At 31.9% G+C, this 16,501-nt stretch overlaps 1 protein-coding gene across 38 annotated transcripts in view; it reads left to right on the forward strand.

Annotated features, from left to right (window-relative positions):
* The window catches only part of sif (still life), a 146,706-nt gene extending 130,409 nt beyond the window's left edge, over positions 1–16,297 (forward strand). For 14 of the 38 annotated variants that reach the window (XM_071891076.1, XM_071891063.1, XM_071891082.1 and 11 more), the window contains 12 exons: positions 2,758–3,036; positions 4,547–4,717; positions 4,775–4,964; positions 5,051–5,179; positions 5,236–5,370; positions 5,435–6,078; positions 6,148–6,256; positions 9,766–10,064; positions 11,745–11,927; positions 12,006–12,193; positions 12,252–12,715; positions 12,816–14,730. In XM_071891076.1, the coding sequence (XP_071747177.1) occupies positions 2,758–3,036; positions 4,547–4,717; positions 4,775–4,964; positions 5,051–5,179; positions 5,236–5,370; positions 5,435–6,078; positions 6,148–6,256; positions 9,766–10,064; positions 11,745–11,927; positions 12,006–12,193; positions 12,252–12,715; positions 12,816–13,657 (3,633 nt within the window). In that variant the 3' untranslated portion in view covers positions 13,658–14,730. Of the gene's footprint in view, positions 1–2,757; positions 3,037–4,546; positions 4,718–4,774; positions 4,965–5,050; positions 5,180–5,235; positions 5,371–5,434; positions 6,079–6,147; positions 6,257–9,765; positions 10,065–11,744; positions 11,928–12,005; positions 12,194–12,251; positions 12,716–12,815; positions 14,731–14,882; positions 15,024–15,097; positions 15,312–16,111 lie in introns of those variants that run through there. The other 24 variants (XM_071891068.1, XM_071891080.1, XM_040719979.2 and 21 more) reach the window with 23 other exon arrangements.
* Positions 16,298–16,501: the final 204 nt, after the last annotated feature.

Here is a 16,501-nt window from a genome sequence, read left to right on the forward strand (position 1 = left end):
TAAAGGTTCCAAACTATAGTCAAAATTATTAGATATATTAACTCATCCAAGAAATTTGAATACAATGCCTTTAATTGACTCAAAGTTGTTTATAAATATAGGTTTTTACATATGTATGAATCAAAAGAATAAATAAATTGGGATCTTCTCGCTTACTGTAGGGATTGGTTTTTTATATACGCGCCACAGTTAGGATTTACAGGGAAAATACATTGAGGAACAGAATGAACCTTCTTAGAGTCCTTAGCCATTACAGCAAATAAAAGTATCTAAAATCATATAAAGTTTATTAACTATAGCCAAAGTTCTTTGCTGTCTAAATTTATCGTAGTAATTTGAATATAAATACTATAATGGACTCAAATATATTAATAAATATTGGGGCGTATGTAACCATGAAATAAAAAAAAATAATTGGGAGTTCTCCTAATCTTGATTTTTGTTCAATATTGTTTTAATGTCGATGCACTACTACATATATGATTTATGAGCAAACAATATCAAGGATTAATGTATGAGACTTCTTAGATTCCTTAACCATTGTAGTCAACACAACCGTAGGAAAGAATGATGTTTATTTTTGACGCATTATCGTCAATTTCTATGAACAAATTATTCTATTTGACCCTTTTAAGCCCAGGCAAGTCGCACAGAAAGTAGTCGAAACTGATTGTCACAATAAAAGAATAATAAATTGAGAAAATTTATTGAAAAGGCCATATCAGATCCACTTAACTCAAATATAGATTTTAAACTATATATAAAACTCCTCGGTATCATAAATCATACCAAAAATTTGAATATAAAGCCTATAACGGACTCAAAAGGGTCTGAGATATTGGTTTGTATGTATATATGTTGTGTACAAGTTGATATTTTGTACAAGTTGCAACCAAAAAATGAAGGGTTTTCAGTACTTGGGATGAAAATAATGCGATAATTGAGCATTGTGTGGATGATCGATGAATAAATGGTCTAATTTTAAATTACTAAATTATAATTATTATCTAGTTCATATTAATGTTCAAATGCCCACAGTAGTATTAATCATCAATACATAATAACCATGCAATTTTAATATGTATATGAAAATGAAATTATAGTATTGATTAATAGTTGCTAATTAGAATGATGTGTTAAAATATTGTAATTAAATAATTCAATACATTCTTTAGTATCACTACGACCAAGGTGAAAAGTAAAAAAAAAAATCTTGTGTATGGACCCAACAGAGTATTGATTTCCCAGAAAACGTTTGGAACAATCTTAATCGAATGATCCCAACAATGTCAATTTTATTGTCAAAAAAAGCGAAAAAAACGCTTATAACTTTTTACTTCACATATTATATACTTGGATGTTCTCCTCTCCTTGATATTTCTTCAAAGTTGTTTGTATGTTGACGCACAATATATATTATTCATGAGCAAAAGTCATAATTGAGAAAAGGAATAAGCCTTCTTAGATTTCTTAATTATTGCAGTAGTGGGGTACATATTGTATTTTGTGTAATATAACCCTAAGGATGATGAAACCCTTTCAGAATGTTTATGTGTAGAAGGAACATAAAATAAGTCTTAATGTTCTCCTTTCAAAATGTAGTGCTCTAATGATCAACTCATAATTATCTATATATTTTTTTATTTGGGAGATTATTTACTTAGCCTTTTCTGACTTTGATGTATCTAATGAAGGTTGTTAATCTTACTGATTAGCCTAATTAAATAGGAGTTAATAAATTGCTCATTAAGTAATGTACATATCATATTTGTAACTAATGAGTATAAGATAAAGTATTGACTATTTTAGTAAGGATATCAATATTTCTTACCGGTTATTGCTTCATTTGAGTTGCTTAAGTTCCATCATAACTTCTTCTCTTTCAAAGAGAAAATATACTGTGACTAGAACTTATTATTATAAAAAAGATAGCTAGAACTGAGAGAGCAATACATGGTAAGAAAGATGGGACTGATAATAAAAGCCTGAAAGGTGGGGGGGGATTGATTAGGAAATGTTTAATAAGTGCAACTACATCTGACCAATTAAAGGACTGCACCGTCGGTGGTCCAATATTTTTAAGTACCGTTTTTATAGCAATTTAGTGCGTTGTACTAATACTACTGTATACCGATCAACATTACTATAGGTTATGTGTTTTTTTTAATTGATGCAGCAAAAGCATAACTATCCCTCAGATTGTTCTTATTATGAGTACAAAAATATTTATTTTTTGTTAATGTTTGTTTTCAACATTCTATGATTATGTATGTATATATCCTTATATAGAGGAACAACATAATGTATGATCAAACGACATTGAGGAAATGAATAGATCTTAGCTCTTAATCATTGCAGTATGTATGAGAGCACATCCTTATTGTGCATCTTTATGTACAAACATAGAACATGATCACTACTTGTTCTACCCTACAGAAATCCTGCATATACAAGCAAGCATATGTATGTATTTAGAATGTAGATTGTACCATTAAATCCCTAGATTTGTATGTACATAAATATGTAAGAGAAAGTTTATCCTTTGTATTTAATATAAAAAAATGTAGAATATACGAAGCTTTTCTGAAATTAGATAAATAAAGCCCAAGGCTGCCACTCAACCTCCTCCTTCAAATTTAATTTGTTTACATACCTTCATATACATGTGTGAGTAGTTAAAAAGTATTTTATGTATACTTGGACCTGACGTATGCCATTTTTACATTAGTTTACGTCCAGTATTTTTTTTTCTTACAGAGTGTTCTGACACAAGTGACTCCCTCTACCAAGGTGACTCTGAATCGTCTTGGAGTATTCACCGTCTCCTCCTTCCACGCCTATATTTGCGCTAGGAGTCCTTCATTGCTCAATAATTTACTCGCAGGTCGAGGGGCAACTAAAAGAAGAGCCCCCGTACTTTCCAGAAGTAATTCAGGATCTTCCAGACGCTCTCTGACACTCAATACGGCCTCAGGCCCTGCATCCAGTCCTGGAGACACTGATAAACTTATTAAAGTTACACTTCCAGATAATCAGGTGAGTTGGTAGTGAGATATAATTACATATGTGGGTAAAGATTAAGAGCCCCTCATATTTGATCGCCACACTGGCTGCAATATTTTTATCAATATACTTTAAGAAATGTATATTCAAAAAAAAAATTATCTTCCATTACAATAACAAAAAGGTAACTTAAATGTTTTAAGAGCTTCGGTAGCACCTCCTAGCTTTACATTAACACTTGTCAGACCGTCCGGAACAGGCTATATGCTTTCCAAACGGACAGGTGGTACGTATTTCTGCCAACTAAGTTCGTTTTCACATGTGACACAGTTGTATTATCGTATATAATCACGAGTTTCTGGTTTATTTTAATTAATTCACAACGATAGGCATTATTTACACGGAATTTGAGGAATATAAATTTTGAATAAAATTTGTGATATTGATCTTTACAGATATTAAAACCAATAAATAAATAAAAAATATTTTATTTTTAAGACAAATATTATGATCAAATTGAATACGTCAAGAGAATTAAAATTATAATATGTATTTTTAACCTTTGACCTGATATTAACCTCTCAAAATTGAATGGCAACTTACAGTTAGTATATTTAATATCCCTACAAAGTTTCACCAAAATCCGTCAGTAACTTTTTCTTTAATCAGACTTACTTTTTAATAAAACATAAGCTAATTACAAATTGATTATTGTCATCACAAGATTTTTATTGATTATAACTACTCCTTCTAAAACACTATTTAAATCAAACTTTTCAAATTGTATAGCAGATAAATAGACTTCAGAACCTGTCGTAATGACAAGTTAACAAAAAAATTAATGTACAACCCTGCACCTGCACCGGATTTACCTATTTAATGAGTGACAAGCCTTCTAATCCTTTTTACTATGTATGTAGTTTGGTAGTGTGTTTTCCCTTTCAAAAAAGGAAAAAAGAAAGTCCAAATTTTAATTTTCTTGACTTTTATACTTTTTTGAGCAAAATAATTAATTTTTTTCTTCTCCGAAATGAGGGATTTAACTTTTTTTTTTGTAGATGAGATAAGTTCATTTGTATTCAAACAGAGAAAACGTTTAATATTCTTATGTTTTAGCATTGTGCACCCCAGTAGAGGAAAACTCTTTTTGACAATTTGTTCATTTATCTTTGTAAAATTCACTTCTCAAATACTATCATATACACGTCTGACTTTATTATTATTCTTTTAATTTTTTTACACATTAGTTTAACTGCCTAGTTAGATTTTATTTTAAATAATATAGAACTTAATTAAAACAAATAATGTTGAATTAATTACTCTTTTTTTAAATAAAAAAGTTAATTTCTTATTCCTATAATATAAAAAAGACAAAAGTTCTTCATTTTTTAATGAACTGGAGTAGTAACTTACATTAGAGGGGGAAAACGTACAAAAACCCCTGCAATAAAACACTTATTAAAAACAATATTATTACTTCAAGGTTTCATATAATTAATAGCGTTGTTTTTTTGTTTGATTGTCTGAATGTCATTTTGCATAGGTCGTAACATTCTATCTCAATGATGCCATGACAGTGGATGACTTTTTAGCAGCTGGATGTCTCAAAAAAGGATTGAACCCTGTTGAGCATTTTGTTCGAGTCAAGAAGCGACGAGATATGCCAAATCAAAACTACTTTGTGCCACATCGTTCTGACCTGATTGAAACATATGTAAGGATCATACACTTTTTCTTTTGAATAGTAACTCTTTAGGGGTTTTATTTCTAGCTTCATACCCACGAAATTGTCGAAGTTTGTGCCAAAATTTTATATCAAGTAGAATTAAGTCGAGATAATTTGGAAATTATGTGGGGATTCTCAGTTGAGGCGGAGTTGGTTGAGAATTCTGAGAAACAGGATGAGCTTTGTTGTTATGTTAGTCGTGTTGAGGAGAGGAGTGTGGCCATGAGCAATGGTAGTAGTAGCCTGCCTTTGAGTAGCCTTTACTTTTGGGCAAGGTCTTACACTGATGTACTTTTTTCTACATTTCTGTTTGTTTATTAGGTATTATAAAAGGTGATGAGATTATGGTGATCAATGGAGCCATTGTGAGTGATTTGGACATGATGTTTATCGAATCAGTTCTCCAAGAGGAGATATCCTTGTGTATGATGATGCGCTCATCTAGAACAGGTATTCGTCCTTCATTACCCCTCATACCTTTTTTCGTTAGGCACTAATCCTTTTAGAACCTCCAGATTTAACAAGTGTGCTCAAAAGTACGGATGATATGATTGAGAGGCTTGTGTGTCCTCCTCCTCCAAGTGACAATGCTATCAATGAGGACATCATTTCTAGTCTTATTGTACCAGCTCCTGAATGGAGTAAGTTCAATTTTTTTATTCATTATTATGATATCCAAAACGAATGTTATCATTTGGTTTCTAGATAAGAATCAAAGTATGATTCCTGTCAGCCCTGATGGAGACTCAACAACAGCACCTACTTCACAAGGATCAGAGAGATCAGACCAAGCCACAGTTGCTGCTGCAGCTGCTGCAGCTGTCAAAGCTCAACAAAGCTTAAAGCAATTGAGTGCTCGTGGAGGAGGAACAGGTGTCATCATTGGGAATCAACCCGCTCTGGACGTAGATGCTCTCCTTCGAGGTAGTAAACAACATCCCTCAACCTCTCCATCTCCAGGACCTCCTCCACAGCCTGCAGCAAGAAAGTCTCTTAGTGTTGATGCCCCCTCTACGGGAGGACCAACTCTAATGAGCCCTACAGAAAGTCTTGAGTCAGGAGCACAAATGAATACTTCTCGTTCACTCACAGATGCAGAGAAGCTACGAAAAGTGATATTGGAATTAGTAGATACGGAGCATGCATATGTGAGACATTTGGGTTATTTGATGAAAACATATTTGGAACCCCTCAAGAGGGAGGCTTTCCTCTCAAATAGCGAAATTAGCACACTATTTGGTAATATCCAAGAAATATATAACTTTCAACAACAGTTCCTTAGGACCCTTGAAGAAGCTCTGGAATCTGAAGCTCAATTTCATTCATTGGATTCTACTAGTCAATTTAAGGTAGTATAGTCAAATTACTCAAACCCTTAAACAAACAAACACATCCCTACTACCCCTTTTCCTTTTCAGAATGTCCTTTTTTCCATTGGAAGTGCGTTTCTTTACTATGTTAATCATTTCAAACTTTATAGTTCATTTTGTGCAAGTCATTCAAAGGCTCAGAAAGCTTTACATCCAAGTAAGTCCTCCTGTTATACTTATTTTTGTCTACTTTGAAGTGGCTACACCTGGATGGCTATAGAGTACACTTTTATATACAATTATGTGCCATGTATTTTGCAGTTGTAATGCTTTGAAAACTGCAGGTAAATGGGAAATCATTTTTTTACTAGAGTAATGTGTATGTACTCATATAGCAGAAACAAAATTTCCCTTATAACTTTTAAGTTTATCTTCCTTGTCAGAAGAATTATCTCAATCAAAAAAGATGAATTAAATTCAAATTGATAATTTGGTTTTTTTTTTTTTGTTTCTTTTATCGACTTCCTTTTTACATCATCCATGCAGTAAAGGAAGAATATAATAGTCAATATATGTATTTAAACCCAACTCACAAAAACTAATGCATGTTTTAATACATTAAAAATATGTATTTGAAAAGGAATAGAATCAGTTAATGACTTGATCAATCACTAATATCCTCACTAATTATGACTAAAAAAATAAAGAGAAATGAAAAAGTGAAAGCCGGATTTCCTAGAATCAAATTTGCTTGTAATTGTACATAATATGTAACTAATTAAGGGTACAGTCTATAAGTTTACCCAGAGTTCATACTTTTGTTTTTCCATCTGGAAATTGGAGGCACCGATAGTGGAAAGTTAAAATTTAATTATCTCAACCTTTAAATACTAAGTAAATATATTTGTGATATTTGAGTAGAAGAAGAGGGACTTTACTTTTTCGAGATATTCGGACAATTAGCACTCTAAAGAAAGAAGTAAATGGAAGGTATCATTATGTGGAGAAGGTTATGAGTTCTTCTCTTATAGGGAGGGAAAGATGGCCTCATAGTCGATCCATAGACTGAGGAACAAGGCCGGAGGAGATCACTTGTAGAAATAATGATCTCTCTGGACTCATCCTACGTCCATTGATCGGCTCCTAGTCCTTCTTTTCCTACTTCAATAACATAATTTTTGCGTCGCTTCATTTAGCCAAGTTGTTTCTTTATTATTAAAAGGTTTTGATAATTAAATTTCCACTCTCACTCTGTCCAATTTTTGAGAAAGAAAAAGAAAGTATGACGTACGGGAATTACTCTACCATCTTTATTTGAAAATGCTTATTTATTAGAAATGTACATACGTGTGTATTTTTTTATAATACCATGTCAAAGTGAACACGTTGCAAAATACCACACCAAGCTTAAAAGTTTATTTTTATATAACGTCCTTATTTCCCCTTTTATGCCCGTGTTTTAGTAGTAACTTTAGATTTAATTTTTAGGTATATATCTATAAATTATCTGTCAATAGCAAGAGTTAATTCCTTTTATACAAAAACTACTCCAGGTTGCTATGATAACCTTTAATAAAATGCCATGGTTACCTATTTATATATATATATACGTTTAATTCTTTCTTTTTAATACGACAGCAATCGCTTTATTTTACATTAAAAAAATTATAAAGTAGATTCACTCATTTGAAGAGCGTCAGTTGAATTTGACGTCGTGTCAATTTTTTCATTTTTAAATCATAATTGACAAGATTTCAAATTTTACATATAAAACTCATTAATATGTGAATCCACCATTAACCTGCACTGATTTTCCTGTCAAATAAGTTTAAATAAAATCAATATTGCTATGAGGATTATACTCTTTCGAGGCTAAATGTTCTTTTGAAATTAAAAGAATAAATTATAATTCACATTTTAAATAAAAGTTATTTATGTTCTTAAGCAGATGTTTTAAATCAAAGCGTTTGTCGTCTAAAAAATCTTTTAAACGTGTGTTTGTTTTGATAAGGTCCATGTCTTTTTCTCTTGATCTTTTTGCATAAAATAATAGCACAATAGAATTTATACTTTATATGAAAAATAGGTTTTTTCCTTTAAAAAATTATGAATCAAAACTAGGTTCAACTATTCAAATAATAAAAAGAGTGCAAATATTCAAAAAAGTAAATACTCTTAAATTAACAAAAGTGTTACGAAAAAACAAATGGTTCAAGTACATCAAATACCGACTACTATACGGTGTAATTAAGTATACACTTGGTGAAACAGTTTATTTTTGTAATTTGTATTGAACATTATTTAAGATGCCCAACCTTTGGCCTTTACCGCGGCCTCCAACCTTTTCCAAAAAAATTTATAGAAGCCATTTCCATCCAGTCGTTATCCAATTTTGCCCATGCAGCTTTAATAGCGACCTTCAAAGATGCTGTTGATGAGTGAGGGTTGTTGCAGGCAGCTTTCCCAAATGGTACCTAGATGGAAGAGTCCAACGGGTTCCAGCCTGGTAAGCTAGGGTCCACATGTCCATTGTCCAAAAAGAATGCATGTTGTTTTTCTACAACTTTTGTATTGATTTGCTGATTGTATACACATGAATGCCCTGATACTCTTTCATAATCCATGGAATGACGTGATCCTTTAGAAACCTCAAATCTACTTTATTCTTAATTTTTTTTTCGCCTTATGTAATAAATATCGGTCAACATCTTTCTCCATCAGATCCAAAACCATCAATGAGACCAGATTTTTTTCTTAGATGTAAATTTTACATCATTTAGGACATATCCATGTTTCAACTCATAAAAAAAAACGATCATGAGGACTGTTGGACATACTATCAACCCGGAAAATCGTTTTGTGCTTGTTGAGAAGAAGTTTAGTCCTTGTGAGTCTTTCTTTTTAGTGTTGTTGTTAATGAGATGTTTAGTTTTTTTGCAATTGGCCCTTTACTAAGACCCAAAATGCTCTTTAATTGCCTTTCAGATGGTTCTTTCACTCATGTCTGAGCGTCTCATGCTCCAAGCTAGATTCCTCTTGATTCAAGTATGGATTACTTTTACATTGGTCTTAGTCCTTGTTGTCTTGTTTCGACATTGTCTACAGACTCTTTAAAATCTTTCACGATATTCAGAAAGTCTTAAGATATTATAAACAGCCTTTCTATTTATACCTAAGTCCCTAGCAACCTCTATTGAGTTTTCAACTACCAACAATCTTTTGGTATCCATACCTTGAATCTAAAAGCTTTTTATGTATCTTTTTTTTCATAAGCTTTATTACTTAGATGTGCACGTAACCTAATTTTTATAGAAACTTATTTATTAGAGCTTGAATTCTCAGAATTTTTGTATGTGTTAATTTAATTACGTTACATAGGATATAGTTATATATAAAACTTACAAGATTATTTGTTAATCATTTAGCTGCTTTCTAATAGGTTTATACATATCTATATGGTACCTACACAATATTTCCTTCCTGATTTAAACCTCCAATCAAAAAAGAAACGACCATAACAAAGGGATTTATATATGTACATAAAATCATTTGAGAATAATGATAAATTATGCAAAAGCCCTGAATGCAAAAAGTAAATGGTCCGTGAAGCAATTATCCTTCAGATATTATTATTATATATATTAGATGAACTTTTATTTTCTATATACTAATTCTATCCTTATTACCGATTTGTATTCATGGGTTATTTTTCAACTTTTTTTATAGACGATGGCAATCATCAACTACAAGATTTTCTTTTATCTCTAAATCCACGTCAGCAGCACTCAACTGCTCTTGAGTCCTATTTAATCAAGCCTATTCAAAGAATCCTCAAATATCCTTTACTCTTACAACAGCTAAAGAACTTGACTCGCCCTGAGTCAGATGAACAACAGCATTTGATAGAGGCTCTTATTGGTATGGAGAAAGTCGCGGAGCATATAAATGAGATGCAAAGGATACATGAAGAATACGGTGCTATCTTTGATCACTTGTTTAGACAACACCAAAAGACTAGCAAACAGGTGAGATATTAATTATACTTCTACTTTTAGAGAGTTTTTAAAGGAGGGGAGGTTTCCTATTTTTATTCTTCTTGTTGTAAATTGCTGCAATAAGTGAAAGCAATTGTGAAAGGAGGGAGGGATTTTTTATATTCATTTATTTTTAGGTAATTTGATTCAATTGGTTTTCCTTTTTTATACCTATATATATTGATGATTATTAAATTAATTTTACGAACATAAATACATATATATGAAGCCAATTTTTTTTTTCTTACTGTTGGCATTATACATACACACATTTAAGAAGATGGAAAGGAATCCTTTCATTCCTAAATAAAATGGATAAGGAAGAAAGTGTCTGTTACGTCATACTTATAACTCATATGTGTGTTATTGTTTTTTTCTTTTAAAAATTGTATGATCCATCATTTTCTTAATGAAACAACACTTTTTCATTATAGGGTTTGTTTTCTATAGTAACTGGCATTTTATATTTTGTATCATTTATTATGAGCCCTTTCACGTGAAGTCATCATTCTAAATGTCGAGGATAATGAAAGATACATCAACAAACATATTTTTACAATTTAGTTGTTATTGTTGTTTTCCCCAATTTTTTAAAGCCGTTAGACTATTTTTTTTCGAGAAATGAGTTTATTTTGCTTAATAATAAGCAATATTTCAACAGGGCTTTCTTTTTTGGAGTATTATAAAATGAAATCTGTGACGTCTATATATGCCCTCCGTCTAAGATGTAACATTTTTTAAATGGTGCAACTTTGTTCTATTTGTTATATTTCGATGGTTAACCCTGATAACATATTGTGAGCAATTGTCTAAAAAAACTGTAAACAAAAAATAGGTAAATTCAACCCAGAAATTAGAGCATCATAACTAAAAACATGGAGCAACGCAGAGTTACAAATTTGAAGCTATCTGCGCGAGCAGAATCACAATCCGAGATCTCTAAAGTACTGGGCTGTAACCGTTCTAGTGTGTACCGGGTGACCGCGAAAGGCACACCAAAAGCTTCCACAATGTCCATATCAAGGGAAAAATAATGGAGGATGGAGGTAAATTCACCATTGAAGGCATAAGAGGCCTTACGCGTGAACTTGACAACAGCCAGAGCACCATGCACTGGTTGGCGAAGCAATACTTGAGCCTTAATGCATTCAAGAGAACCCCTCGTTAGGGTTTGAAGCCTTTGGATCTAGTTAAGCATGTGACCCGGTGCAAAATCCTTCTCAAAAACCTTGAAAAGCAAGACTCTTGGCCTCCCACAACCCTGATTATTCCCCTTGGGCTTTGAAATTTGTAGGTCCCTGAAATGGAAGCTGTCAAGAGTCGGATAGACATCAAAAGATCAACTGAAAGTCGGTATCATCACTGCTTGAGCCAACCTGGAGTCGAGCTTTACAAATAACTGCTGTGCAAAGTTCCACGCCAGGCTAGAACTGCCATTAATGCAAAAAGCAGCTATATTGAGAATGTAAAAAAGGTGTCCCTTGATCGTATTTATGAAGTAAATTTTACTTCATAATTATTAATAATCATATTCTTTAAAATATAACAATTTTTGGTAATTATCAAAAAGTTTTGCATTTTAGACGGAGGAGCCTTTACATAATAGTTTTGTATTTGTATGATAAATATATCGCTAATTTGATTATGTTTTTTTAATTTTCACTATAACAGCAGTCGGTAGATTTGAGTCCCGGTGATTTACTCTATTATGGTGGTGTAGAATGGTTAAACATTTCGGATTTCCTAGGAAAAATAAAGAAAGGATTAGAACTTCATGCCATGTGTTTCGTGTTTAAAACTGCTGTTGTCTTCCTTTGTAAAGAAAGGCTCCGTCATAAGAAGAAATCCCTTATCGTAAGTTCTATCCTGAAGACCCATATGGCACTATAGGCACAAGTAATACTCATAACTTTAATTATTTATCATCTGTAGGGGTCGTCCAATAAAGCAAATGCGGCAGAAGTAGAAATTATTCGATATCAAGTTCTAATACCAGTGAATGAAGTGCAAGTTCGAGCGAGTAGCGTCAAAGACGTGGATTCTCATTATCTGTGGGAGTTAATTCATTTAAAAAATCAAATTCAGAGGCGAAACGAGAAAGTTTATCATTTGTCAAATAGGTAAGGTCTTATACATTATAAAGAATATTATAGGGCTTGAATTCAATATTAACTACAGCACAGCAGAGTTCCGAAATGCATTCTTGAAAACAATTCGTCAAATCATACGAGAATCGGTGAGGAATATGAATCTTCCATCGGGTCTCGAAGGTCGCAAACCCGCACCACCATTACGCTCCGAGTCTAGTCGAAAGGCATCCACAGATGTAAGCAACAGTACGCGAACACTTCAAATCAGTCGAAAACGAACCCCGGGGAGTAAACAACAGCAACAACCCTACTCCAGTCTTCAAAGGCATCTAAGCTCAACCAGCGGAACCGGCGTTGGCCTATCTGAAGAGGGGAATGATGATATAGATTATGATAATGTAGAGAATTGTCAGGTCAAGCTACTTTCATCCTCTTCAGTCGTCTCGAGTCGAGACCACCATCACCATCAACGACCTGTCAAAAGCCATAGTTGTGATCCACCGATGACATCATCTCGTAATCGAAACATGAGAACACTTGGAGACGGTCTGGGTATATTTAACTGTGGGATGACCAATCAATCTTACATTTTATTTTTATTTTCTCTCCCTTCTCTTTTTTTTTTTTTTTTCATCTAAACTCTCGTAAATAGATGAACTCGGAGATTTTCATTCGGAAACGGACTCAACAAGGGATGGTGAAGGAAGCTCAGGTATCAAAAGTGAAGGAGAAGAAACGATGGATGGAAAAACAGGAGGAAGCTTAGGTAAAACGCCGAACCATTTGAGTTTAAGTACAACCAGTACTCTTTCTACGGCTTCTACAGGCAGTCAAAACCAACCATCCCGAATTCCATCAACTCGATTCCATGAGATTTCATCTGATCAACGTCCAACAGAACTAGGTAAGCAAGGCCTCAATCTCGAGAGGCGATATTTTAAAAATAATGATGGAGGCAAGTGTTTTGACTGTCATTTGTCCGGACATTCAGTTGAGTCTGCATCTTCGAGAATTGTTACACCAATCATTCGAATATCCACGGGTTTAGACGGAGGAGGAAAGGAGGATTTAGGATCTTGTAGACGATCTCCCAGACCGGGAGAACTTCCTTTCCCGACTCACCGCTGTAGTACACAGAGTAGTGTAGAGTCGGGGGATTCTGGGACGGGTGGGCCTCAATCCACAACCACGGTTGAAGAAGAAGAAGAAGATGATACTATTTCTTTCCCTGCCTTACCTCCCATACCTCAAAACGCAAATGATGAGGATGATTTGTCTGGAGAGGATGATGACATTGATTTTGGGCATATTACAATGATTCTCTCTCCTTCTAAAAACAAGATCCACTGCTCCAAGAACAACACCAGCCCACACTCCACATCATCCTCTCCTCATAACAATAATAACAACAGCAAAAGCACTTCCTCCTCCGTCGTCGAAGAAGTTGTATCAGCTTTGAGTCCCCCTGACGGGAAAACTATCTTAGAGTTTTAATTTACTTTTTTATTTTATTTGTCTGTTCTTGTGACTTTTCTTTACTTTTTTTTCTATTATATTCTTAGACTGTCTTTTCTTGATGAGAAAGAAAGAAAAGAAACTTTAAAAAAAAAGTTCAAAGCATCGTCTCCATTTTTTTTTTTTTTTTGTAGAAAACATTTTGCTTTTTGTTTTGTTTCATTTATCATTTCATTTATCAAAGTCGGTTATTTGTCATAATTATTCCTTATACTTGAAAAAGGTTCCTTTGTTGCTTCAAATCATGAGCTTTCTCTTTTTTTCATATACCACCATTGGTATATCTATATATATATAAAAAGAGTTCTTTAATGATTAGATAATAAAAGAAATCTTGGGTATAAGATAGGCCTTGAAAAAATAGAGGATAAAAGAAGAGGTTTATCGTAAATACAAGTTATAGTTATACACAAAATATACTTTCTATATAAATATTATAAAAAATCACGACACTTACAACGAACAAAAAAAAGTTGGCATGTTTTTTGGGGGCTGCACCTTTTTTATATACATAAATATATAGTTACTACAACCAACCCTAGGTACATAGTAACATACAAATCCTTTTTTTACAATCTCTACATATATATATATATATATATATATTTCTCTCTTGAAATACATCAAGATACTTAAGAACCAGAAAAAGGTAGATTTTATCAGAGAAAAAAAATATTATCATCGTCATTTAAAAATGATAAAGTCTATCCTTTTTTTATTTCAACCTTTTTCATTTATTTTAGTGCATGGTTTTTTTTTATTATTGAGTTTTTTTTGTTTTTTAGCAAATGAGAAACATAAAATAATCTGAGACGAAGTTTTTTTACCCATAATTATTTCTAAGTCCTTTTTTATTTTTTTCACTTTTTAACCAACAACCTTCATCTATTAGTTTTTTTCTCGGGTTGTTCCTTATTTCGGCATATTGGTAATTATAGATTGCGGTGTCTCAGAGCACCCAGAACTCAGGGGGGCAACCACATATATCAACCACCATTCAATTGAAATGTAGCCACTTATGTTATTCATCTTGAAATACAAAAAAAAAAAAATGCAAATCATTATATTAAATACTTGTTCTTTTTAAGCCTCTATTTTGGATAAGCAAAATAGATATTCGATTAAATCTAACAGAACTACAGAATCTCTCCAGCAAACCAAATCGAACCACCCATTTTTTTTTTTTTTCGTTGCATATTTGTAGACTCACCCATTTGGAAACCAAGGGAAAACAGTTTGATAGAATCAGCCTACAATTCAAGAGAAAGCAATTATTACAATCCAGGCGCTTCTACAACTTCATCCGCATCAATGGTCAACCCACATGAGACACTGCAATCTGCAAGTATAAAAAAATAATTATTTTTTTCCAACCAAAAAAAATACTATTATTAATAATATTAACAATTGCCGGGAAAGGAAAATGTATATTTTAACAAACAAAGATATTGCAAACAGAAAAAAAGAGGAAAGCTTTCATCATCCTGGAACAAAGCTTTTTAATACTTTTTTAATTCATTTTGACTACATCATTTTATTTTGTTTTTGATATCAGTATTATTACCGTTTTTTTTAATGTCATTTGATGGTGCATGTATATTATTAAAATATATAATTAATTAATTAATTTTAATTCTTCCATTGCCTGATATATATAAAATATATATATATTTATTTACAATTAAACTCTGAGCCTTTCTTTTCCTACATTCGATCCACCTGACATATTACAGAGTTGCACAAATAACTATTTGATTTGATAGGAGCAGGAAGAAAAGTCAAAAAAAAAAAAAACTACAGTCATACAATTTAGTAACAACAAGAATCCATTGTTTTTATTTAGAGATAAAATGGAATAAGCATGATATTTTATAGATGAGTAAATGAAACATAAAATTACAAATATTATTTAATGCGAAATTTGATGAAAAGAAAATAAATAATAATGATATTAAACTACAACTACAAGGATTTTAATAAATATATATATATATACAAGGAATGTATTTAATAAAATATCAATAAATTATATTTTCATTTTTGACTCTCCCTTCTCGTTTGGGGTTCCTTTATGTTTTTGTTTTTTTTGTTTTTTTGGAATGCACAATCCTTATAATATATAAAAAACCTAATTAACATATTATTATTTTTTTTCTACTTCCTTTTTTGGGGTTTTTTTTGCATGTAACCTCTTATCATTAATATTAACCGCTAACTAAACTATCTAACCACCAGTTAACAAATATTAATTGATTTTTGTGCCAAACCTTAACATTTCTTTACATTTTTTTATGTGGAAGCACTGAGTCAATATATATAATATAAATAACACCACCCTTCAAGACGACTCACTAATGTTCAAACCCCCATATTGATATTTTGTCCAATTTTTTTTTGCATGATTGATTTATTTTCGTTTTTACTTTTTTATAGGTTTGACGTTAGAATATCTTATAAATGAATTAATTGCTACTAATTAGTTTGTGAATGTACAACATTTGCGGGGGTTTATTTCTTCTTTTTTTTTTTTTTTTTTAATCAACCCCTATTGACCTCCCACCCCATTTTCAAATACATTTTTTTTCAAACCTTCTTTCTTCCTTAATTTTTTTTTAAATGAAAAAATTATATATTTACTATATATGAATATTATAAACTATATATATACTAAAAAAATTGTTACTCTTATGTGCTATTAATTATTATAAATAATATTAGTAAAATGAAAATAAAAAAAAATATTTATTTGTATTGTCTATGTAATATCGTTGTATAGTTGTTTTTTTTTACAACTAGAGTTGTAAAATATATGATCTGCCGCTA

Source organism: Lepeophtheirus salmonis, chromosome 9 (genome assembly GCF_016086655.4).
Source record: "Lepeophtheirus salmonis chromosome 9, UVic_Lsal_1.4, whole genome shotgun sequence".
Classification (NCBI taxonomy): domain Eukaryota; kingdom Metazoa; phylum Arthropoda; class Copepoda; order Siphonostomatoida; family Caligidae; genus Lepeophtheirus; species Lepeophtheirus salmonis.